General features: G+C 44.1%; 1 protein-coding gene and 1 long non-coding RNA gene across 2 annotated transcripts in view; one reads left to right on the top strand and one right to left on the bottom strand.

Moving 5' to 3' along the window:
• Positions 1-586: 586 nt before the first annotated feature.
• Positions 587-26,306, top strand: part of LOC103691232 (uncharacterized) — a 32,403-nt gene continuing 6,683 nt past the window's right edge. Inside the window, exon 1 of the long non-coding RNA XR_010063153.1 lies at positions 587-862. This is a non-coding gene — a long non-coding RNA (uncharacterized LOC103691232). The remainder of the gene's footprint in view (positions 863-26,306) is intronic.
• The window catches only part of LOC134478859 (large ribosomal subunit protein eL13-like), a 254,697-nt gene continuing 231,142 nt past the window's right edge, over positions 2,752-26,306 (bottom strand). The window contains exon 2 of the mRNA XM_063281004.1: positions 2,752-3,226. Coding sequence (XP_063137074.1) covers positions 2,766-3,170 — 405 coding nt within the window. The 5' untranslated portion in view covers positions 3,171-3,226 and the 3' untranslated portion in view covers positions 2,752-2,765. The remainder of the gene's footprint in view (positions 3,227-26,306) is intronic.

Raw genomic sequence — 26,306 nt, 5'->3', positions numbered from 1 at the left:
AACACATAAAATCAATTTTACCTTGGGAACTAACTCTTCTACAGAGCAGCTGTCTGATAGTCATCGCCTTGGCCCTGGCTCGGCGCTCAGTGCAACGGCAATGCTGTGAGGATGGCTGCTCCCAGGATCCATGCAGGGGAACACATCACAAACAAACCCATCCACCAGAGAGTGTGTGCACATGCATATCCGTGTGCACACATGCAGGGAATGGCTTCTATCCCCTCCCTGAATTCTCCCTTGTTCTCTGCCTCACTCTTTATTTTCCTTTTTCTCCTCTGCCCTGATATTCTGAGTTGTCTCTCTGGCTTTTCTTTGTTTTCTCTCTGTCTCTCCTGAGCTTTCCCCTTGACCTCTTCTCTCCAGCTCTCTTTGTTCTTTTTTTTTCTTCACTTCTCTGCTCTCACGTACATTCTTTATCTTCCCCCCTCTCCAGTCTTTGTTTTTTCTTCATTCCTCTCAGCCACAGACTCTCTCTTGAGGACAGTAGCTGTTTCTCTTTCAACACTATCATGATTTTTTTCTCCTTCTAAAAGTGCAAAGGGTCCTGGATTTTCTGGCCTAACACTGGGATGTTCTGGGTTGCCTTAGCTACTGGGCAATGTGTGTGTGTGTGGGGGGTAGTTGTGTGTGAAGTCACAGATGGGAGGCCTTGCAGAGAGGGACAGATATGTCCAAGAGCATTTTGGCATGGTGTGAGGGACTTGGACACATGGAGGAAATGAGTGTGGATGGCTGCCTTCTGGTACTGCCTCCTGCACGTCAGTCTGCATATTCAACTGTCTTCCTCCTTGTTGGGTGGAGCTACTGAGAATCCATACTACAAATGCCGTCCTGAAATTTACATTGTTCCAAGGAAGAGGTACGTCAGGATGGGCTTTGAAATCAGCTGAGTTTTTTAAACAGTTGTCTAATCTCTATGTGCCTGTCATTGTCCCTTCTCACCATCTGGGAGATCCTACTAGTAGATAATGTAGCCTGTGTTCACCCTTAATTTTAGAATCTGCGTGTCATTGGTTTGAATGATCTATGTGCATAGGGGAAATGGATGACTGAAATAATCAGAGCTTTAAGAGGAAGTGTTTTCCTAGGACGTTTATCAAAAGCTAACATGGCTTGTAAATATATATGCTTATAAACAGCATACTTTGAAATGCTTTTCTCCATATATATGTGTGTGTATCATATATATATATATATATGATAAGTAAATATAGCTTGGGTCTGCTTTTATAGTGTTAGGAATTTTATTTAGAAGTAATATCTCCTCTAGGAGTAGTACTGTTGAGGTGGGAGATTACTCAGTTAGGAGGTTCCTGTCATGCAAGCATGAAGATAGAATCTGAGCTCTGGCACTCACATGAACAGGGAAAAGGCAGTGTTGCAGGGCACAGCTATAGGCAGTGTTGCAGGGTACAGCTATAGGCAGTGTTGCAGGATGCAGCTATAGGCAGTGTTGCAGGGTGCAGCTATAGGCAGTGTTGCAGGGCACAGCTATAGGCAGTGTTGCAGGGTGCAGCTATAGGCAGTGCTGGGAAGAGGAAGATTCCAGTGACTGCTGGCCAGCAGTCCAATGAAGTTCATGTGCTGCAGGTTCAGTGAGAGACTGTCTGAAAACACTGGGTGGAGAAGAATAGAGAAAGACACTCAGTGTTGATCTTTGGCTTCCACATGTACTCCCATGCATGTACTGTGTTTTCTCTCTCTCTCTCTCTCTCTCTCTCTCTCTCTCTCTCTCTCTCTCACACACACACACACACACACACACACACACACACACACACACGCACTCACGCATGCATGCACACATACACAGAGTGAAACTGTCTTTGCAAAATCCACGTCATCACCGAAGAAGAGGGGAGCCCTGTAAACAGACTGCTGGAACTTCCTAAAGGTATATTCCCATGTTAATGACAGTCCTTTCTCAAGAGAGGCAGGCACAAAGAAAGCAATCAGCCTCACAGCCAGGCTTGACACTAAGTGGACCTGTGTTCAAGCTGTAGCCTTCGCTAAGTTGGTGCTAACTGGAACTTTCTTCACAGGAGACTGGCCCCGGTTTGCCCCTTCTTTTGACCTGATTAAAGAAAGGGATCAAAAGGGAATTAAGCTCCCTAGTTGGAACACTTATCACTATACTATTGGAAATCAGCTTGGGTCTCTGATATTCAGAGGCTACAAGCTGGCAAAGTGTGTTAAAGAATGACAGCCCCAGTGACCTTATACTTCAGGCATTTTCTGCCTTTCACACCAACTGCTTATCTCTCCACATCATCTTTATGGCCCTGAACCCTGGATGCATGTTCAGAGCCCACCACAGACATGGCAGGAGATTTTTAATTGACGTTTATTGTGGGACATATTGCAGATTATGGTGAAGAACTGCTTCTGTTTCTGAAGTGAAAGAAACGCAAATTGAGAGCTCTCTAACAATGTTGAAATGCTGGGTTCCTTGAACAATAATCATAGTAACTGAAGCAGAGGAGAGGTGGGGCCATGTGCCCATCGATAGAGCAGTTTGATGCTCTGTGTGTTCACTTCCCTCCCACCTTCCCCAGCATTCTCCTGTCAGTGGGGAGAGTGAGCCTAGCCTAAATCTCTCCCCTAAGTCAGCCTAAGTCAGCCTGAATCTCTTCAAAGAATGAGTAAGTAATTTGCAAGCCTGGATGTGGACAGTCCTGTGTTGAGCCTCCCATCCCTGCCCCATTTCAAGGCTTCCTGGCATGGACGGAACTCAGTATGTGGCAAGCAGTGAAATGAATGGTTTATTCAATGTCTCCCTTCTTTGGAGCAGAAGGCTTCCTGAGGAAAAGTATGCGCTTGGAGCGGTACTCCTTCAGGCGCTGCACGTTGGATTTGTTTCGCCTCCTTGGGTCCACAGAAATGTCGATGGTGCGTGCCATTTTCTTGTGGATACCAGCCAGCCTGAGTTCCTCCAGGCTGAAGCCCCTGCCACCCCGGACCTTGGTGTGGTATCTAACTGTAGGGCACCTCACAATGGGCCTGATGGGACTGGACGCGGGCTGAGGGGCGATGCGGCACGCTTTCACCTGCCGGGCCTTGCATCTGCGGATCTTGCGTGCCGGCTGATTGAACCACGAGTCCACTTGCTGCTGCCAGTCCTTGTGGAAGTGGGGCTTCAGGATCATGCCGTTCAGGCTGGACACCATGGCTGCCTCCTGTACAGGAGAACGGCCGAGCGGAAAGGATGGGGCCGGAACATTTCCTTTAGAGTTGATTATATCAAGTATTTGATAGTCACACAAAGTTGACTACAACACTCATGTACACTAGCCACGTCTCTTGCATATGGCGGACTCTTGAGCCCCCTGCATTTATGAATTGAGTGACCTACTAAAATGTGGCTCTGAAGGGCAGGCTTGAGGTACATACTAAGAATGTGCATTTATGAAATACTATGGGGACACTGCTGCTGCACAGTACACTTTAGGCAGCTAAATACAAAATACTGGTTTACACTGACAAGGATGGAGACACAGTAAGTGTCTAGGCCTCTTATGATGGTCCAGTCAAACATACAAGTTCATTATAGAATTCTGAGTCTACCTCTGACATCCTATGCACAGATTTGCTGTGGAATTGTCATCTGATGACCATCTTCAAGGCCACAAATGTCCCTGATGCCCCTAAGACACTATAAGAGCACCGACATGGAACAGTAGAGATTTCTATCCCTCATCCCAGCATCCCAGGGACTCTTTCAGAGCCTTGTCAGAAACCACTAGCTAGGGGTCTAGGGATGGTTACAGGGCTCTACCAATGAACATATTTCCACCCGAGTCTTCACTGTCTTCCAAAATTTACCCTCTGGTTCCCACCTGGGGTTAATGAGGTTTCAGTGTGGCTACCAGGGCCTTTCGCTCCCCACACATACAAAAAGATTTCTGTATCCTTCCTCTCTCTCCTGCTAGCCCTGCAGGCATGCGCCGGTGTACCGAGTCGGCAAAGCCAGTGCAGCAGCTTCTGCTGCTGTGCAGGGAAGCGAGAAGGTCAGGGGTGTCTATGGGAAGGAGGCGATGCCTTCCAGGGACATTAATTTTTCAGTTTGTGTGTTCAGATGCGTGGCAGCTTAAGGCTGACAGGCTGGATTGCAGGCTTCTGTCAGACTCAGAGCTGAAGGATGGCTCTGGGTCTAGAATGTAATTTAGTTTCAAGCAGGCTCCTCTGGCTGGCTGCTGAGGCCAGCACTGGTAGACAGCAGGTAGGCAGGAGACTAGCATTAATGGGGTTCCTGACTACTAGGTATATTGCACAAGATTTCACTGGGTGAGTCAGCGTCACCCCGAAACTGGAAACAAGAAAGCAGAGGTTTGGGCAAGTTATCAACATGCTGTCTAACTGTGCTCATTCCTTTAGCAAATATTGATGAGAAATTAATTTATTCCAGGAAGCGTGGCAGTCACTGGAAACCCAGTGGTATGAATAGTTTTAATCTACTGTGCTATAATACAATACATGACGTTTGAGTGTTTGTATGTTTGTGTGTCTTAATGTTTGGTTGCTGTAAAGAGACACCATGACCAAGGCAACTCTTATAAAGAACATTTAATTGTAGCTGGCTTACACTTTCAGGGGTTTACTCCATTATTATCATGGCTGCAAGCATGGCAGCGTGTAGGCAGACACGGTGCTGAAGGAGTGGAGAGTTCTACATCTTGATCTGAAGACAGCTAGGAAGAGACTACTTCTATACTGTGCTGAGCTTGACCACAAAAGACCGCCAAATCTCACCTGCAGAGTGACACACTTTCTCTAACAAGGTCACACCTCTTAATAGTACAAGCATTCAAACACACGAATCTATGGGGGTAAAGCCTATTTAAACCACAGTGTCCCTCTCTGTGCATATGTCACAAATGTGAGTGCCCATGGAGGCCAGGAGAGTATCAGGTTGCCTGGAGCTGGAGTTATAGTGGTTGTGAGTTGCTCAACATGGGTGTTAGGTACTGAGCATGTGTCCACTGGAAGAGTGAGTAGCCAGGGTTCTTAAACTCGATGCCTCTCATCAGCCCTACAATACCTGATTTTAAAAGTAAACCATTTAAACCATGGAAGTTTTTTTTTTCTCATGGATTCATTCAGTGACCATTTGGCTCTGTCGTGTCTGGTCTTGTGACAAGGTGAGACATCAAGGCAGGAGGACAGAGCAAAGGAAAGCGACCAAGAAACAGAAGAAGCCAGGGGGAGAACACTGTCCTTAAAAATACATCTTGATGACATGCTTCAACCTTGTCTTCTAAATTTCCATCACTTCCCAATGGCCTATCAAATTATGAGCCCACTGATGGATCACTGGGATGATGAGATCAGAACTCACCTGATTACATCCCCAAACCCAAGCTCTGAATAGTCCTATGTTAGAGACTAAACGTTCAACACAAGAGCCATCTAGGATTGTCTAAGCTCAGGTCTCAGTTACAGTTTTTATTGCTATGATAAAGCACCATGAATGAAATAAACTTAGGGAGGAAATGGTTTATTTCACTTTACAACATATAATCCGTCATCCAAGGAAGTCAGGACAGGAACTCAAGACAGATATCTGGAGGCAGGAACCTAAGCAGAAGTCATGAAAAAGTGTTGCTAACTAGCTTGCTCCCTGTGACTTGCTCAGCTTGCTTTCTTATACAACCCAGGACCGCCTGCCCAAGGGTAACACCACCCAAAGTGCCCCTCCTACATCAGTCATCAATAAAGGTCTTGTGAATTTAATTTGAGAACTAAATGATCTAAGGTGAGCTAGGTATCTCCAAATAATGTTTACCTCAACAACAACAACAACAAAAACACATCAGACTTGCCTACAGGCCAACCTTAGGGAGGCATTTTCTCAATTAAGATTCTTCCTAGAAATATCTCTAGCTGTGTTGAATTGACATTAAAGTAACCAGCACAGCTCTAAGCCATTACATCTCCATATGAAAACATACAAAGGGACAGGCAATGGACATAGTTTGAAAAACAACTTCTTGGGACCAAGAAAAAAGATATTTGGAGAGATATACTTTACAGGGATATTCTTAGAGGCCTCTTCAAGAAGGTGCTTGACTGGGAATGGGAATGCCAGGTGAAGAGAATGGTTTCAGGGGCATGAGATTAGCAAAGACCCTGAGTAGCCTGGGCACCCAAAAGAAGATTAGTGTAACTGTTTACATTGAGCCTGGAGGAGCCAGGAAGCAGGCAGGCAGTGACCCACAAGATTTTGCCATCTTGGGATTGTTTGCCATAACATCCAGTAAAGTGGAAGATTTCACCCCAGATTTTATGATTTCAAAGCTTTGGTTTTTGCCCATGACAGCAGTGATTTTCAAAAGTAGATTTTCAAAGCAGCAGAGCCCTCTTATCAATGAAACCTTATGATCATCCCTCCCAAATGCAAAATTTGTCTGAGAGGTGTCAATCTGATTGAAGCAAGAGTTCAGGGACCCCTGAATTTACCAGTGTTGCCTCTACCCAATGTCCTGTAACAGGCTCTGACACGACAGCATCTGGTAAGTCGGAGGAGTAATTCCCTCACTTGGTTGTCTATGTATTCAATTGACACATGGGACTATGTGTGAAGTGTGTATCAGGCACATGGAACAATACAATGAACGGAGATTCAGTCCTTGATGTCTTGAAGGCAGCATTCTGGGGGAACAAGGCATGACCTGAGGCTCAACAGGTATAGGGCGTCTTTAAAATATGAGAACTCAGGGCTAACTAGGAAGGGCTTGGGCACCCAACACAGACTCCAGGGAGGGAAAGACTGGAAGCAGAGAGCCATGCCAGCTACCCTGATCTGTACTGCTTCCCTGCTTACGTCTTCTCTTGGAAAGCCACTACTCCTCACTTCCCGGCTCATTCCCAACTCTCAGATCCATGATTGTCACCTCCTCCATGAAGCCCCCACTGTTTCCTGCACTTAATGCACATTTCCCTTCTGTTGAAGGGTAGGGCAGCCATATCAATAGGTTGCTGAGTTATGACTATGTGTTGCCTGCATAATCTGCCTGATTATTACTGAACTGTCAAAACAATTCAGTGAGGACAGTGAAGTCAAGAGAGGTGTCACCTGCTCAGCATGATCTAGCATTAAACAGGAAACAGTTGTGGTCCTGATTAATCCTCTGAGCGCTGCCTCCTTGCCCTTTATCTTTCCCTGCTCACTCTTTCCCTGCTAAGAGTGGTCTGCTAAGAATGTCCTACATGAACTTATGAGCACCTATAGGCATGGAATGAGTCTTGGCACTGTATATATGTATCCCGTGACAGTTCCCAAAGACCAGAATATCTTTGCGTGGAGTTCTGTTGATGTAAATTCCATGAATGCTGTCAGATGAATTCATCTTGGCCACTTTTGATAACAAATTAGTTCATTAAAAAAATAATCTCACAGGTTAGATCCTGGGCACCATCTATATCCCATTCCCTGTATCCTCTCCTGTACCCTCAGAGCTCACAGTATGGTTGAGGAGTTATAGTCCAGCTCCCACACTTTGGGTGCTTTATGAGTAGAACAGGAGAACATAATTTTTAAATGAACATTCTGAGAGGTGTGGAGGTTTGGGAAGAAACATGACATTCATGTTAAACTAGGTTTTCAGAACCTCTGGTTCCCAGGGTTTAAACATTTAAAGAAACACTCAATTTGTGATAGTTTTAGAATAAAAGGCCTGCGTGCTAGGCAACCTACATGCTTGGCACTATTGATTTGATATAACTTTGGCAATTGGCAGACGTGGGACTCTCAGGCAAATTCCTTATAGAGGTTGAACCTTGAGAAAGGAGCCAGGGGCCATGCTATGTAGATGGCTCAAAGCAGCTAGATGTGTTGTATGAGAACAATGGGATGGATTAGAAGCTTGGCTGATTGTATGTTTACTCAACACAATGTGGAGCCCTGATTCCATCCCTCAATGGAGGGTAGACACCTTAGGAAACAGCTTAGCTTCTGGTAGCCTCATTGTATCTCCCTGTAAAGTAAGGAAGGTGGTGCCATCTTCAAAGCGCCGTGGCCATGAACACAGTGCCACAGACAAAGAAAGGCTAGTTTCTTTTGCTCCCTCATTCCTTCTTCCTCTTTATCTGTCCATGCTTCCTGTTCCATATAGCAAATGGTCCAAGGTGAGCAGTTACAAATCTAGTTCTTAGATCTAAGGACTGGACACATTGGGCAGACAGTAAGACCCTGGGTACATGGTAGAAAGTGTATGTAGAACTCTGAGTTCCAGAAGCTTTGAGTCCTGAGACCTGAATTGGGTCTGAACAATTTATATCTCAGCTCTTACAGCATGGGGATGGCTTCCAACCTCACATGTTCTTTCTTAGAGGCCTTTTATTGCAGGGAGGCAAGCTGTGGTGCTGGAGTAACCAGGATGCTGGGGGTGGAGCTTAAGTGAGCAGTGTAGTCTACCAATCAGCCTGTGGAGGTGCTGACTGGTCGTGAAGCTAAAGTGTTAAGTGGTAAGAAGAATTGGCACATGATGACCAAGCTACCTTCTCTGTAGATACATCAGCACTGGTCCCTGCCCTTCCTCTGCTTTCCTTGGGAAAATCTGAGTTCATATGGTGACTGTGGTGCTAGATATTACCCGGATGATGTCCCAGGCTTTGGGAACAGACAGGAGTCATCCTTGTGGACTCACCTACATCTCAGGCAGGACTCTGCTAGCTTGGCTATCATCCTGTTTCTCCCTCCCCACTTCAGTCACCAGCCGGCCTTCACGTCCTATCTTCTTACCTGCTTTGCCACATACGAATCAACCTCCGTGAACAAGAACCAGGGCAGCTTCTGTCTCCAACTGCTCATCACCTCCCCACTGACAAGTGTGGGTTGCCCCTTTTTGTTCACACTTAGCTACAATAACAGGTAAAACGTGCATTTGATTTCAGTCACTCACGCAAGCACCCGAGTGGATGTTTTGCTCACAAACATCCACACAGATAGAAACAGACACGGCCCGCAGTCAGTCGTGTGTAAAATGCCAGCCCGGCCTTCCAGTGAATGTTTAAGACAGGGTGGGAGCCCTTGTCAGGATGTTCTAACATTCACCCCATCCTCACCTTTCCTTTCTGGACAATGAGACTCTTCCCTCTGCAGAAAGGAATACAAATTCATGCTGTTTACTGGGTGTGGGAAATATCACAACCACCAAGGCAGACTGTGCTGGGAAAAGAGCTTTCCTTTGTCATGTGGCCACGAGAAGAGAAGCTGCTTGAAAACCTTAGTTCCTATTTGAATTTTGAGAGGGAGGGTGGGGAATCGATCTCCCTTTTGTTTGGAGAGGCGAGGCGGCTCTGCCTTCTTTGCCATCCAACATGGAGATACCCCCTGCTGAAGACCATCAAAAGCACCATTTATCTAATTCCTTTTCCAAACACAGAGTGCCTTTAGCGTTCAATTTGGCAGTCTCCAACACTAATTAGCACCAAGTGCTTGGCAGAGTTCTAAGCGTCATACTTTGTTGGTCTTTGTGACTTTTTCTGGAGAGACATAAATATCTAATCACCTGAGATGGAGAGGGTAGGGGCCATCGGAGAGACCAGGATCCTTTCCAAGTCCAACTGGGCAGAGAGTGAAGCAAAGAGTGTATTGGGGTCACATAGAGGGGTATAGGTGCCCCACAGACACCACTGAGGCTTCTCATCCTGGGCAACTGCTCACTTCTTGTATTACCTTGGGGAGAGGCTTAGTTGCCTCATGAGTTCTGGAAGCTTCTCCCCTTGTTCACAAAGGGATGTTAACTGCCCTGATCTTCTGAAGATCCCCTGTGGTCCTCACAGTTTCTCTGTTTCAAGACAGCAATGACCTTTTCCAACCTGGAAGAAACAGTCACAGTACATCCACAATTGTATTAAGTTGCTTCACCCTGCATCATCCCTTTGAGGCTGTTCCTATTATTATGAATCCATTTTCTGTGTATGCAAAGAAACTGAAACACAGAGAGATTAATCTGCTTTGCCCATCAAAGTAACAAGGATGGAAGCTGAACTCCGAGAATCTGGCTTCAGCATGTGAGTTCTTCAGTATGCTACGATGTCTTGGGGGAATAAGGAGAGCTGTATAAAGTCAGGCATCTCCAGGGCTATGGAGAAAGGGTCTCTCTAAAATCCCCCACCACGAAGGACTTCTGGATATGCACAGTAAAGAGACTTGCTTCTGACTCTCCACACTTTCCAGGAGGTGCTTGCACTGCAAGGCAACTGGTTGCAGCCAGCAGCCAGCAGGTGAGTCTTCTTCCTCTGCATCTTCTCTCCCTCACCCAGATCAGCTCCAAAGAAACCCATGTGCTTACCTAATGGCCCCTTGAAGACTCCACTTGTCCTATTTTCTGGGAAGGCAACTTTCACATAGTCACCAGACACTAGATCATTTACACTGATGTTTTGGGAGGTTTTGTTCATGAAACAATTGCGTGAAGTGTCCCCTCTCTTCTTTTCTGTGAATTTTTTTCTTCATTAATTGAACGAGGGTCTAACAGCATCTCCTAAAGCCCAGGTTTGGCTCACTTCTGCTTTTCAGTGTTTCTGCTGGGCTCTTGCAGTTGCCCATGTGCAGCACCCTCAGGAGTCCGGGTAGAGTAACCCCAACCACCCTGTGAAATGGAATCTGCAAATCACTGTGGAGAGGCCTTTGAGAGTCTCCCAGTTTGACATCTTTGCTGCTGTTGTTTGGCTAAAAGAAGGTTTTTTATTAGTAGTAACTGAATCTTCTTTTTCTACCAAGTTTTGCAGAAGACAATGATAAAGGAATGTCAAGGAGGTGCAAGACGCAGCCCCAGCACCGTCTTCCATGTGGGCTTCTGGACCATCCATCCCCCCTCCAGCCCCGCCCCACCCCCATCTCCAACCCCATGCAATCTTTAGCACAGCACACCACACTGCCATGCACAGATGCTGCTGAGGTCTGGGTGTGGTGGGCCATCATTTGTAATCTCAGCACTCATGAGCTGAAGCAAGGGGATCTTCAGTTTGAGCCAGCCTGGTCTACACAGTAAGATCTTGTCAAAAAAAAAAAAAAAGACCAAAAACATGGAGGCTGGAGAAAAGGCTCTGTGGTTCAGGGTGCACACAACTTTTGCTGAGGATCTGAGTTCAGTTTTCCAGCACCCACACTGCTGGCTTACAACTCCCTGGAACTAGTTCCAGGGAGATCTGATGCTTCTGGCTGACAGTCAGGTACATATACCCACACTCACACATGTACACATCCCCATGATTAAAAATAAAATTAAAAGGCAAACAATAAGACCTGACAATAAACACTGCTGCTCTTTAGGTCCCAGGCTTCCTGATGCCACGTCCCTGACAATGGCATGCACCCTGCAACCCTGCAATCTCACAGTCCTCCCACCTCATGGACCTGGTCTCCCCTTAACTGACTCCTCATGTAAACTCTAATCTGGCTCTCATATGGTACACTGATGCTCATAGGATCTCTCTAAACTTCTTATCAGACCACATCCCAAGTCTTGTTAAGACTCACTCTTCCCCATTGTTTCTCACTAGCCTGAGGTGGAAGCTTAGAGAAGCTGGAAAGGTGTGTTTGTTTGTGACCAGGATTTGTTATGTCTCCCAGGCTGGTCTGGAGTTCACACTCCTCCCTCAGTGTTCCGAGGACTGTGGTTATTAAATTAGGCCTGGCCTGGACCTTTGCCAGAGCATACCTGCTTCTTTGAGAAGTGTTTCTCATCATGTCAAGGTTCTGGCCAATCACCTGGGCTTGAGAGAGAGGCCCTGATCCCTGGTGCTATGTCCTGCCTGTTTTCACGCCAGCAGCCACTCAGAAAGCTTCAGCCTCCTGCAAGAGGGGAGATTTCAGTTCTTAGGAGAATTTATTGCACAGATTAGATGCTGCCAAACCCTTCAATATCAACTCTCATCTGAAGGCAGCCTGGGAATAAGAATGAGTTCAAGTTGTCTCTTTAGGAGCTTTTGTGAGCTCCAGGAAGCTACTGCCTGTCCTAGAAGATTGATTTGAAGGGCTGTGGTAAGGAAGCCTGGTCATTCGATGCCCTTGCCAAGTGTTCTCAAATCACCCAGGCACAAAAATCCACCAAAGCAATGTCACCTGAGTCACCTTTGTTCATGGCTGCAGGGTCTGAACTCAGAAGACAGCTTTAAGCAAAGAATCTCATAATGATATGTGTTCAGATAAAAAGAATCATTTTTAAAAAATAGGAAAGCAATTTATAATGTGTGCAGGACGTTTAGCTAAGAATTGGAAGGGAACTGACAAAATCCAGTAGCACACAGGTGTTAAGGTTCACACAAACAGGGTGAAGTAAACATGGACTAAAAATGATCAAGTAAGAAAGTATCAGGAAATGAAACCCTCTTGGGAGAAAGTGAGAGTGTGTCAGATGGACCAGCCTGGGAAGAAGAGAAGTTTACCCATGACCTTAAAAGTCATGGCTCTAGGCCATATCTATCCCCATCTGAAAGGTGGGCGGTGTACTTTTGGCTTCACCACAGTATTTCCCTGGGAAAAAATGACTCACTACACTCATCTGTAGAAGAAGTCTGTTTCTGCATGCTAACTAAGACATGGGCATGCGCCCATACCTGGCCCATCTCACACCACTGAGGGTAATGGATCCAGCCAAAGGTAAGATAAATCCCACTTCACTTCTACCATCTGAAGTGTTTCTGCCTAAAAGGGGTGAGGGCATGGGGAGATTTGTGTATCCCTGACCTCTGCCCTCAGTCAGATGCAGTGGAAATGTTGGGGCTCATTTTTAACTACTGAGTATGGTTATCCTAGTTGCTCTTGAACTTCTGTTATCACCATGACAGCCTGCTTGGGTTGGCCTACTGGAGGAAGAGAGATGTCAATGGTAGTCCGGGTTCACCTTCACTGCCTCAGCTTCTACTAATCATGTTCCAGATAAACCAGAGAAACCCCATTAAGGCTGCAGAGCCAGCGGTCCAGACTGCACCGGGATCTGACTGAGCGGACCCAGTCAGACAGCTCCCTGCACCCAAATCCTGTGGGAGGGAGAGCTGGACCTTCAGAGGGGCAGACATGCCTGGGAAACCAAAGGAGACTACGCTCTGCCCACATTTCTGACTTTAGAGGAAAATGCCTAGTGCCATCTGGGCCCCCTGCATACAGGGACCCAGAAGTAGGGGCAGGCCCTTCTGGTTGCTGCCCTCATGGAGAGCTGAAAGCCAGCCCTGAGGTTTCTAGTTGGCTCCTGAACCTCGCTGATCCTGGCCCACAGATCCTTGCTCCCAAACCCCGTGGGAGAGAGAGCTGATCACCCAGAGAGGTGGGCAATCCTGAGACTGCAGGGCAGGAGAGACCACCACTTCTGCCCACCTTTGTCCACACCGTTGGCCCAAGAGGAAACTGTATTGTGCCTCTGGGCATGGGAAGATTGGAGCAGTCAAGCTGCAGTAGCCCTGTGGTTCAGACTGTACCCAGAACTGAACAGACCTGGTCAAACAGCTCCCTGCACCCAAATCCCGTGGGAAGGAAAACTAGACCTTCAGAGGGTCAGACACACCTGATAAACCAGAGGAGTCTACTCTCCCCACATTTCTGACTCAAGAGGCAAACATCTAGCACCATTAGGGCCCCCTGCGCACAGGGACCTAGGAGAAGTAGGGGAAGGCCCTTCCGGTTCCTGCCCACAGGGATGGCTGAAAGGCAGTGGACAGGAACAACTACATGCCTGAGAGCAGAACACTCTGTTCCCATAACTGGCTGAAAGAAAACAAGAAAACAGTTCTACAGCACTCCTGACACACAGGCCTATAGGAAGGTCAAGCCACTGTCAGAAATTGCAAAACAAGGTAGCACCAGAGACAACCTGATGTTGAGAGGCAAGTGCAGGAACCCAAGCAACAGAAACCAAGACTACACGGCATCGTCAGAGCCCAATTGTCCCACCAAAGCAAACACTGAATATCCAAACACACCAGAAAAGCAAGATCTAGATTTAAAATTACATTTGATCATGATGATGGAGGACTTTAAGAAAGACATAAAGAACGACCTTAGAGAAAGGCAGGAAAATACAAGTAAACAAGTAGCAGCCCTTAGAGAGGAAACACAAAATTCCCTGAAAGAATTACAGGAAAACACAATCAAACAGGTAAAGGAATTGAAAATGGAAATAGAAACAATAAAGAAAGCACAAAGGGAGACAACCCTGAATATAGAAAACCAAAGGAAGAGAAAAGGAGCTGTAGATACAAGCATCACCAACAGAATATGAGAGATAGAAGAGAGAATCTCAGGAGGAGAAGATTCCATAGAAATCATCGACACAACAGTCAAAGATAATGTAAAACAGAAAAAGCTACTGGTTCAAAACATACAGGAAATCCAGGACACAATGAGAAGATCAAACCTAAGGATAATAGGTATAGAAGAGAGTGAAGACTCCCAACTCAAAGGGCAAGTAAATATCGTCAATAAAATAGAAGAAAATTTCCCTAGCCTAAAGAAAGAGATGCCCATAAACATACAAGAAGCCTACAGAACTCCAAATAGATTGGACCAGTAAAGAAACTCCTCCCATTACATAATAGTCAAAACACCAAATGCACAAAACAAAGAATATTAAAAGCAGTAAGGGAAAAAGATCAAGTAACATAGAAAGGCAGAACTATCAGAATTACACCAGACTTCTCACCAGAGACTATGAAAGCCAGAAGATCCTGGACAGATGTCATACAGACCTTAAGAGAACACAAATGCCAGCCCAGGTTACTGTATCCAGTAAAATTCTCAATTAATATAGATGGAGAAACCAAGATATTTCATGACAAAACCAAATTTACACAATATCTTTCTACAAATCTAGCCCTACATGGTAAATGGTAAAGACCAACACAAGGAGGCAAGCTACACCCTAGAAAAAGCAAGAAACTAATCTTTTTTGCAACAAAACAAAGAGAAGACAAGCACACAAACATAATCTCACCTCCAAATATGAAGATAACAGGAAGCAATAATCACTTTTCCTTAATATCTCTGAACATCACTGGACTCAATTTCCCAGTAAAAAGTCACAGATTAACAAACTGGATACATAATGAGGACCCAGCATTTTGCTGCCTATAGGAAACACACCTCAGAGACAAAGACAGACACTACCTCAGAGTAAAAGGCTGGAAAACAACTTTCCAAGCAAATGATCTGAGAAGCAAGCTAAAGTAGGCATTCTAATATTGAATAAAATTGATTTTCAACCAAAAGTCATCAAAAAAGATAAAGCAAGGAAGACGCAACACTGTCGGATTCTTCTCAACAGTCTTTATTGCAGGAACACCTCATTGTTGATACGGGGACCCAGAGCATCAAAGGCACTAGCCTTATATACAAAACAGGCTATGGCTGTAATTTTGTCCTCTAGGGATTGGTGGAGCATGAAATACCTTATTAGCATGAATATCACCCTGGCCTTGTAGATGTTGGAGGTATGCCAACACATGCACTGTAAGGTTGTTTACCACAAACGACCACCGGATGTCAGCGCCATCTTTTTATCTATATGTGCCGCTCCCTACAAAGAAGGACACTTCATATTCATCTAAGGAAAAATCCACCAAGATGAACTCTCAATCTTAATATCTATGCTCCAAATACAAGGGCACCTACATACATAAAAGAAGACTTACTAAAGCTCAAAGCACACATTGCACCTCACACAATAATAGTAAGGCATTTCAACACCCCACTCTCATCAATGGACAGATCATGGAAACAGAAATTAAACAGAGACATAGACAGACTAACAGAAGTTATGAAATAAATGGACTTAACAGATATTAATAGAGCATTCTACCCTAAAACAAAAGGATATACCTTCTTCTCACCACTTCATGGTACTTTCTCCAAAATTGACCATATAATCGGGTACAAACAGGCCTCAACAGATACAGAAAGATAGAAATAATCCCATGCGTCCTAACAGACCACCATGGGCTAAAGCTGGTCTTCAATAACAACAAGGGAAGAATGCCCACATATACATGGAAGTTGAACAATGCTCTAGTCAATGATAACCTGGTCAAGGAGGAAATAAAGAAAGAAATTAGACTTCTTAGAATTTAATGAAAATGAAGGTACAACATACCCAAACTTATGGGACACAATGAAAGCTGTGCTAAGAGGAAACTCATAGCTCCAAGTGCCTGCAGAAAGAAACAGGAGAGATCATATATTAGCAGCTTGACAGCATACCTAAGAGCTCTAGAACAAAAAGAAGCAAATACACCCAGGAAGAGTAGAAGGTAGAAAATAATCAAACTCAGAGCTGAAATCAACCAAGTAGAAACAAAAAAGACTATACAAAGAATCAACAGAAGCAAAACCTGGTTCTTTGAGAAAATCAACAAGTTAGATAAACCCTTAGCCAGACTAACGAGAGGACACAGAGAGTGTGTCCAAATTAAGAAAATCAGAAATGAAAAGGAAGACATAACAACAGAAGCAGAGGAAATTCAAAAAATCATTAGATCCTACTCCAAAAGCCTATATTCAACAAAACTTAAAAATCTGGAGGAAATGGACAATTTCCTAGACAGATACCAGGTACTGAAGTTAAATCAGGAGCTGATAAAGCATTTCAACAACCCCATAACTCCTTTCGAAATAGAAGCAGTCATTAAAGGTCTCCCAACCAAAAAGAGCCCAGGTCCAGAAGGGTTTAGTGCAGAATTCTATCAGACCTTCATAGAAGACCTCACATAATCCACTATATAAACAAACTGAAAGATAAAAACCACATGATCATTTCATGAGATGCTGAGGAAGCATTTGACAAAATTCAACACCCCTTCATGATAAACGTCCTGGAAAAAATAGGAAGTCAAGGCCCATAGCTAAACATAGCAAAAGCCATATACAGCAAACCAGTAGCTAACATTAAACTAAATGGAGAGAAACTTGAAGCAATTCCCCTAAAATCAGGGACTAGACAAGGCTGCCCTACTTATTCAATATAGTTCTCAAAGTCCTAGTCAGAGCAATCAGACAACAAAAGGAGATCAAAGAGATACAGATTGGAAAGGAAGAAGTCAAAAATCACTATTTACCGATGATGTAATTGTATATTTAAGTGACCCCATAAGTTCCACCAGAGAACTACTAAACCTGATAAACACCTTCAGCAAAGTGGCTGTGTATAAAATTAACTCAAATAAATCAGTAGCCTTCCTCTACACAAAAGAGAAACAAGCTGAGAAAGAAATTAGGGAAATGACACCCTTCATAATAGTCCCAAATAATATAAAATACCTCAGTGTGACTTTAACCAAGCAAGTAAAAGATCTGTACAATAAGAACTTCAAGCCTCTGAAGAAAGAAATTGAAGACCTCAGAAGATGGAAAGATCTCCCATGCTCATGGATTGGCAGGATTAATATAGTAAAAATGGCCATTTTACCAAGAGCAATCTACAGATTCAATGCAATCCCCATCAAAGTACCAATCTAATTCTTCAAAGAGTTAGAACAATTTGCAAATTCATCTGGAATAACAAAAAACTCAGGATAGCTAAAAGTATCCTCAACAATAAAAGGACTTCCGGGGGAATCACTATCCCTGAACTCAAGCAGTATTACAGAGTAATAGTGATAAAAACTGCATGGTATTGGTACAGAGGCAGGCAGATAGACCAGTGGAATAGAATTGAAGACCCAGAAATGAACCCACACACCTATGGTCACTTGACTTTTGACAAAGGAGCCAAAACCATCAAATGGAAAAAAAGATAGCATTTTCAATAAATGATGCTGGTTCAACTGGAGGTCAGCATGTAGAAGATTGCAGATCAATCCATTCTTATCACTCTGTACAAAGCTTAAATCCAAGTAGATTAAGGACCTCCACATCAAACCAGATACACTCAAACTAATAGAAGGAAAAGTGGGAAATCATCTCGAACACCTGGGCACTGGAGAAAATTTCCTAAACAAAACACCAATGCTCTAAGATCAAGAATTGACAAATGGGATCTCAGAATCTACAAAGCTTCTGTAAGTCAAAGGACACTGTTGTTAGGACAAAATGGCAACCAACAGATTGGGAAAAGATCCTTACCAATCCTCCAACTGATAGAGGTCTTTTATCCAAAATATACAAAGAACTCATGAAGTTAGACAGCAGGGAGACAAATAAGCCTATTATAAATGGGGTTCAGAGCTAAACAAAGAATTCACAACTGAGGAATATCGAATGACTGAGATCAACATCTTTAGTCATAAGGGAAATGCAAATCAAAATAACCCTGAGATTCCACCTCACACCAGTCAGAAAGCTAAGATCAAAAACTCCGGCAACAGCAGATGCTGGCAAGGATGTGGAGAAATAAGAACACTTCTCCATTGTTGGTGGGATTGCAGACTGGTACAACCATTCTGGAAATCAGTCTAGAGGTTCCTCAGAAAATTGAACATTGCATGACCTGAGGACCCAGCTACACCTCTCTTGGGCATATACCCAAAAGATGCTCCAACATATAAAAAAGACATATTCTCCACCATGTTCATAGCAGCCTTATTTACAATAGCCAGAAGCTGGAAAGAACCCACATGTCCTTCAACAGAGGAATGGATGCAGAAAATGTGGTACATCTACACAATGGAATACTACTACGCTATCAAAAATAATGACCTTATGAAATTCATAGGCAAATGGATGGAACTGGAAAATATAATCCTGAGTGAGGTAATCCAATCACAGAAAAACACACATGGTATGCACTTATTAATAATTGGATATTATCCCAAATACTCGAATTTCCCAAGATGCACAGAACACATGAAACTCAAGAAGGATGATGAAAATGCGGATGCTTCACTCCTTCTTTAAAGGGGGGAACAAGAATACCCTTAGGAGGGGATAGGGAGGCAAAGTTAAGAACAGAGGCTGAAGGAACGCCCATTCAGAGCCTGCCCCACATGTGGCCCATACATATACAGCCACCAAACTAGATAAGATGGATGAAGCAAAGAGGAACTGGATGTTTATCTCTCCTGAGAGACACAGCCAGAATATGGGAAATACATAGGTGAATGCCAGCAGCAAACCACTGAACTGAGAACTGGAGCCCCATTGAAGGAATCATAGAAAGGACTGAAAGAGCTGAAGAGGCTTGAGACCCCATATGAAGAACAATGCCAACCAACCAGAGCTTCCAGGGACTAAGCCACTACACATGGACTGACTCTGGGCTCCAAATTCATAGGCAGTAATGAATAGCCTAGTAGGAAAACCAGTGGAAGGGGAAGTCCTTGGTCCTGCCAATGCAGGACCTCCAGTGAACGTGATTGTTGGGAGGAGGGTGGTAATGAGGGGAAGGATGGGGAGGGGAACACCCGAATGGAAGGGGAGGGGGAGGGGTTAGGGGGATGTTGGCCTGGAAACCGGGAAAGGGATAGCATTTGAAATGTAAAGAAGAAATACCCAATTTAATAAAGATAGAGAAGGAAGAAAAAAAAAGACTGGCAGAGCCATGGCTGTCCCTCAGCTGACTAGCTATGTGATAAGCACATCCATTGCTTGTGGTACTGCATTGCCTGTGGCTTAACCCTTCTGTGATAGCAGGTTGCTGATATACTCTGTGACGATATTTTCCAGACTCAGGATTGGTCGAGTCTTCTGGAACAATCAACACAGAAAGAGCCATTTGTTTTTCTACTAGTATTGTTTTGCTGAGAAGACTGAAGCCAAGACCAACTTAGAGAAAAACCAAGACTAAAGTCAATGATGAAGAACTGAACATTAAAGATACGAAGAATTGTTTCTTTTATGCCAAACGAATGATGCCTTCTACTTTTTACCTGCTAGAATCAATTAACCTTGGACTTTTCTGACCTTTGCAATCAAGAGTACCCAAACTATGGGATATTTCATGGGTTTCTAGTACCCAATAGGGATAACATTAACGGAAATACCCAACGAAGGGAAGAGAAAACCTGTAGAGAACAGCTCCAGTAGATAGGCAGATAGGCACAGCCCCCAGTTGAGGGATGGGGTCACTCACCTACCTCAAAATTTTAACACAGAATTACTCCTGTGTAAAGAAAATATACAGGGACAAAGAGTGGAGCAGAGACCGAAGGAAAGGCTATCCAAAGACTGCCCTACCTAGGGACCCATCCCACTTGCAGACACCAAACCCTGACACTATTGCTGATGCCAAGAAGTGCTTGCTTCAGGAACCTGGTATAGCTGTCCCCTGAGAGGATCTGCCAGCACCTGACCAAAACAGATGTGGATAATCACAGCCAACCATCAGACTGAGCCCAGGGAGCCCAGTGGAAGAGTAAGGGAAAGACTGAAGGAGCTGAAAGGGATTGCAACCACATAGGAAGAGCAACAATATCAACAAACCTGACCACCCAGAGCTCCCGGGGACTAAGCTGCCAACCAAAGAGTACCCATGGAGGGACCCCTGGCTCCATCTACATATGTAGCAGAGGACTTCCTTATTTGGCATCAGTGGGAGGGGAGGCCCTTGGTCCTGTGGAGGCTTGATACCCCAGTGTAAGGAGATGCTAGACTGGTGAGGCCGAAATGGGGGTGGGTGGGAGAACACCCTCATAGAGGCAAAGGGGTAGGGGGCTGGGAGGGGGAGTTGTGGAGGGGAAATTGGGAAGAAGGACAGGCAGTATTTGCAATGTAAACCATAAAGACCTATAAAAATGAGTTATAAATGTGCCCTGGCTTCAAATCAGAGACTAGGAAAGCACTCCCATCTCCCTGGAGCTTCAAGGTTACTCTCCAGGGAGATGGGGCTTATGTGAGTTTGCCTGTCACCTTGCTCATCATAAAGTGCCACCTATGGCGGCTGCCCCCACAAGATTTCTGCAGTTCCTGGAAGCAAGTGACTCACTTCCTACTCGGGTTTGAAGAACACAAGGACATAGAGATTCTGAGAAAGATGTGGTAGGATGCTTTTCTGAGCCAGGAGCCTAATTCATACGTTAGAAGCAAGAAAAGGAAAATAAAGCAGCCATTCTGTATCTGGCGAGACAGCAAAGATGATCTCACTTGTGGCTCACCATAAGGAAATGGAAGCTAGAAGTGGGGGTGGGGAGCACTGGTGTTGTGAGCCATTCTGCACAGGGGAAGAAGAGGGACCTTGGGGGTATGATCCTGAGGTAGCATCTATAAATGTAGCTATCTGGGGTTCAGCTCCCCTTTTGTCTCTAAAATGGTGAAGGTTAGCATGAAGAAAGAACGTTTCCATGACTGTCTTAGGAGCTGCTCACGGCAGACTGCACTTGACAGTTGCATTCCAAAGAGGAGAGAGCAGAAGTGGAGAAACACTTGTTCCACAGAGAAGAGCCTGAAAGAGTCTACCTGAGCGATGTGGTGAATGTTACCATTTCCGGAGGACTGGATGGTCAGAACATACCCCTGATATGACATGACAGTGGACACTCTACCTTTACAATGCTGTTCCTTCAAACCCAGCACACTCAAACCATGAGGAATACTCCAGTGAACCCAGATCTATAGTGCTCTGGTCAGTGTTTCTCCTAAGGGTGATGAAACAGTGATCTCCCAAGAGAGACCAGAGGAGAACAGAGACACCACAGCTCTGTTGCCTTGAGTAGACCCCAGAACAGAGATGCAATGCTAGTGTAGAAATAACAAAGAAGCTCAACAACAAATAGATGATTGTGGACCCAAATGCTGGTATTCCAGTTATAATGATTTACCAAGGCAATGTGCCCTGTTAAGGAAACCAGTGGGTGTTTATGGGAAGCTTCTACATTATGCCTACAATCATTTTGAACCTTTATAATTATTTAACAAGAAAAGTTTATATATATATATGTGTGTGTTTATGCATGCATGCACATATTTATACATACACACATATTATATATGTATATATATAAAACTTCAAAATGGTTTGCATATTTTCACTGCGTAAAGAAACTTGCTTCATTTTATTATCTTTACAGCTATGTATCATTTACTTAGTTCCTATTTATCCCATATAGACCTTTCTTCTCTTCTATCCTTGCTTTCTTCTGGCCCCTCTCTCTGATATCATGGATAAGGTAGTACACAGTATGTACACACATATAGACACATATGTATTTAAATGTAAATTCTGCATGTGAGAAAACATGATGCTTCTCTTTCAGAGTCTGGCTGACTTGGCTTAAAGTGATGATGTCAGTTCTATTCATTTCCCTGCAAATAGCCTAATTTCGTTCTTTATAGCTAAGCAGGGTTGCATTATGTATATCTATACTCATTTTGTTTACTTAAATCTTCAGAACAAACTGTTGAGTTGAATGTGCTCCAACTGGAGCTGTGGATGTCAGCTCCATTTTCAGGCCACACATTCTCGGGTCTTGTTCGGATGTAGATATTGGGAAATCCCTGTGCTTCCTCTATACTGGACAGCACTCATCCAGCAGGCTGTGTACTATGCTTCTCTGGGGAACTCAGGTGAACACAAGGTTGGCCAATTACTTGTTAGCCTCCAGTCATTTGAATTTATTGATAAACTATGTCGCTAACATACCTGGGTGAAGGCAGAGACATAATGCTTGCAATATTGTGTGTGTGTTCTATGAGAGTCTCCGAGGTGGAAATTTTTTTGTACACATCTTTTCCTTGGAAGTCCTTGCAGTATGGAATGTCAGGAAAGGGGGACGCTGAGTGTCTGAGAGAGTCTTGCCTAAGATCGCATAGCCTGAAAGCAGGCGAGGGCAAAGCATGCCTTTACTAAACCCTCTGCCACGGTTTGAAGAGAGCACATCAGAGCCTGGGAAGTCCCCGGGGCATCACTTCATACGTAGATCTGAAATCACGACTTCTGAAACTCCTGGCTAACACCGGATTTTACCTTCAGTCCCTTGGATGTTATATGGTTCTGTATGGTGGGCTTTGTTTGGTGAGCTTTATTGCTATTGCTGCTTCTTTTTTAGATAGAATCAATGGCTATTTGTGAACAATGAGATTTGACTTTCAAATGTCAGACAAACAAAAAGACAAAGGGGTGTGAGGGTGGGGTGGGTTTCTGGCCATATTAGACTTCCATTGTTGTCTGAAGGTGAACCTGATTTTTTAGTTACCTTGGACTTATTTTCTAGTTTTCAACTCTCTTCAGTTCCCCATCCCAACCCACTCTGTTTTTCTTTATAGCCTGGCTTCCTGCATTCCCAGCACCTGACTGTGTTTAATTTACTGTGGGGAAAATTACCCATTGGAGCGGTGGTGACTGTCAGAACAGCATAAGTAGACAGAGTTCCAGGGAAAGCCCACTATTGGTGGTGGTTGATCCTAGGGGCTGGTGGTCTTCTCAGTTTTCTGACTTCCTGTCCTAGGGTCCCTCTTCTTCCTTTGCAACTGACTGGTTTAGTTTCCCATCACCAAACTTTAGGCCATATCTTTCTGTCTTGGGCACTCTTAAGAGGAAATGCCTTATTGCAAATACCCTCCAAATAACTACGAGAAAGTATTGGGAGGATGGGAAGTTAACTGAGGATTTTTGAAATTTAACTGATTTCTTAAGGGAAGGGTGGGAGAGAAAGGATGAAATAAAAGAAAAGGGAGAAAGGAAGGAAGGAAGGAGGAGGAAAGAAAGGACTGAGGGGAGAAGGGAGGGAGAAGGGAAATCAGAATTTCAGTCTCAGGACGGAGAAACAGCTCATAGACTGGAGCTGAGTTCTCAGCACCAATTCTGCTCCCTCTCTGGTTCTGGTGAGGGCGTCTGGGAGACGGATGCTAAGGGCAATGGCCTTGTAGGAGCGATCTTGATAACCTCTCTAATATTAAAAATGTATTTTAAAATGTATTTTTGTAAGTGCTGTCATGTTATGTATAAAGGTGACTACAGCAAATGTTTAGAGTTTCCAGACCATTGAAATGAACGAGAGAGAGAGAGAGAGAGAGAGAGAGAGAGAGAGAGAGAGAGAGAGAGCTACACCACCCCACACACACCCCTTAGGAGCTCTGTGTACTCCTGTGTGGTACAGCCTCTTCCTTTCGTTCCACTTCACTGGATCTTGTGTGAATTATTCTATCTGTTCTCCTACTTGGTCTTGATCTTTTGTTAGGAAATGGTCAAATATGTAGAAATATCAAAGCGTGAAGCATGTGCCTATTTATTTGCATTCTTCTGGTTTCTGTGGCTGAGCAGTTACAAAGCACATTATTCTGCAAGCTCTCAACTGCCTATGGGCCCAGAGCTGCTGATATCATGGGCTCCATGAAATCCCAGTGGCCTTGGCTTATGGCTACCTCCTTACTTGGCTCCCTAGTCATCCTTACCTCTCTGCCCCATTTCTGAAGGCCTTGAAGCAAACCCTAGGCTGTATGTAATCTTAACTGAAAACAGGCCAGGCTGCACCCATAAAAAAGAGGGATTCCTTCAGAATATAATCACAACACCACTGTCAAAGCTAAAATAGTGACCACCTCTCTAAGGACTGCGAACTCTGCTCAGTGTTCATGATACCCAGCTGACCCTCTTCCTTCCCCTCTCCATCCTCCTCCACCTTCTCACCCCTCCACCCCAGCTTCACTGATCTCTTATGTTTTTATAATTTTCCTTTTGAATGATGACTGAAAGCTACCATTAGTCTACTTGGTTGGTGGTTGTTTAGCTCTCTGAGGTCCAGCCCCTGGTTTTCCTATTGTTTGTCCTGTCATAGTTCATTTGCTACACAGCCTCAGTCACTTGTTTTGTGAAAATGTCCACTTACTGGGATCTTGAGACAGTGTTTTTCAGTCAGACAGGCTCACAGGTCAATATGATCTAGGTAATTCCTTAGCTGAGATTCCCTTCTCAGATGATTCTAGGCTGTGTCTAGCTGACAGTTAAAGCCAACTAGGACAAAAGACAAGACAGACCCCAACACCAGGTTCATGTGCTTTATTGTTACGGCATTTTGTGAGAGCTAGCAAACCACTGTTAACACTATTCTCAGCTAAGTTGTTGCCATCTATTGAGACTTTCTTAGTTTTTACCTAATATCCTTTCTGTGATCCATGAGTCTAAGATGCTGCGTTGAGTCCCATCTCCTTAAAATATTTGTGATGTTTTCCATCTAGCATTTGTTTTCTGGAACTCCATTATCTTATCTGTATTCTCCTGCAGTGACTCCCATGTGGGACTTCTACCTTCTCCTCCTAGTCTCTAAACAGTCCCACACCATCTGGGTGTCAGAGACCTTGGTGGTTAGAATTCAAGGTCAGACATTTTTCCCTAGACCTTTTCACTAGTAGTACTGTGTAGTTACTGCTTTGCAGTAGGGCTGGGGATGGAGAGATGGGCAGGAGAGGAAGGCTGAAGTAGGAGTTGGACAATCCCTGACTCATGGGATGCAGGGACAACTATCCCGTGTCCTTGCTTCCCACTGTTCAAATCCCACTTAGTAAAACTGAGTCAATCTTACACATTAATCTGTATTATTGATAAGATTGCATTGTAGCATTTTAAGACTATAGCTAGATGAGTTTACTGGCATCAATTAATTATAGCAGGATTCACTTAGCAAATGGCTGCATGCATTGGATTCAAGACATTCTGAAGTTCGATGCTTTTACCAAGGGTTTTGATTTATCTTTGTAATGGCCAAAGGTTTAATTGTTTCCTTTTTATTCACTTGTTTAAAAAAGTGAATGGGCTATGCCATTTGTCACAGGAAGTGACGCATGAATAACAATTTCTCAGAAGTTGGTATATAGAGAGACAGAGAAACAGAGAGAGAAAGAGAGGGGGGGTATAAAAGTGAAATCTCTATCATACCAAGCCCATTCTCCTGATTTCATTATTGTCCCATAGGTAGGAAAGACACAGGGTGAGGAAAGTCAGGTGAAACATATCCAGGACTATCCTGTATGTTTTCTTTGCAACTTCTTGTGAATTGATAGTTATTTCAAATTAAAAGTTTAGAGGAATTAATTGGAACAATTCATGTCCTGGCCAGAATTACAAAATAAAGAAAGGAGTTAAATTTTTATAAGGTAAGAGATCCAAAGGCTATTATTTGCAGATAACATGGCCGTCTACATAGAAAACTGAATAAGGCACATTTTGGATTCAGATAAGAATTCAGCAAGGTATAATATAAAAGATTAACAGATGCCATTTCCGACAATAGCAGCAAAAACAAATGAAAATATCTAGGAGCACATTTAAGTGGCATTGTACTGGTATTATGAGAAAAAAAAAACCAGCTTCATTCACTACCTTTACCATTAGACAACATGCACAGAGCACAGAAGAGGAAGCAGGCATTGGCATTTATTACTTAGAGTTTTAAAGACAGCCCGTTACTGGTGTTACAAAGAACAGTGTGTGGTAATTGATGAA

The sequence above is a fragment of the Rattus norvegicus genome, chromosome 1 (assembly GCF_036323735.1).
Source record: "Rattus norvegicus strain BN/NHsdMcwi chromosome 1, GRCr8, whole genome shotgun sequence".
In the NCBI taxonomy this organism is placed as follows: domain Eukaryota; kingdom Metazoa; phylum Chordata; class Mammalia; order Rodentia; family Muridae; genus Rattus; species Rattus norvegicus.
The sequence above is the reverse complement of the archived record's forward strand: the minus strand, read 5'-3'. Positions and strand labels throughout refer to the sequence as shown.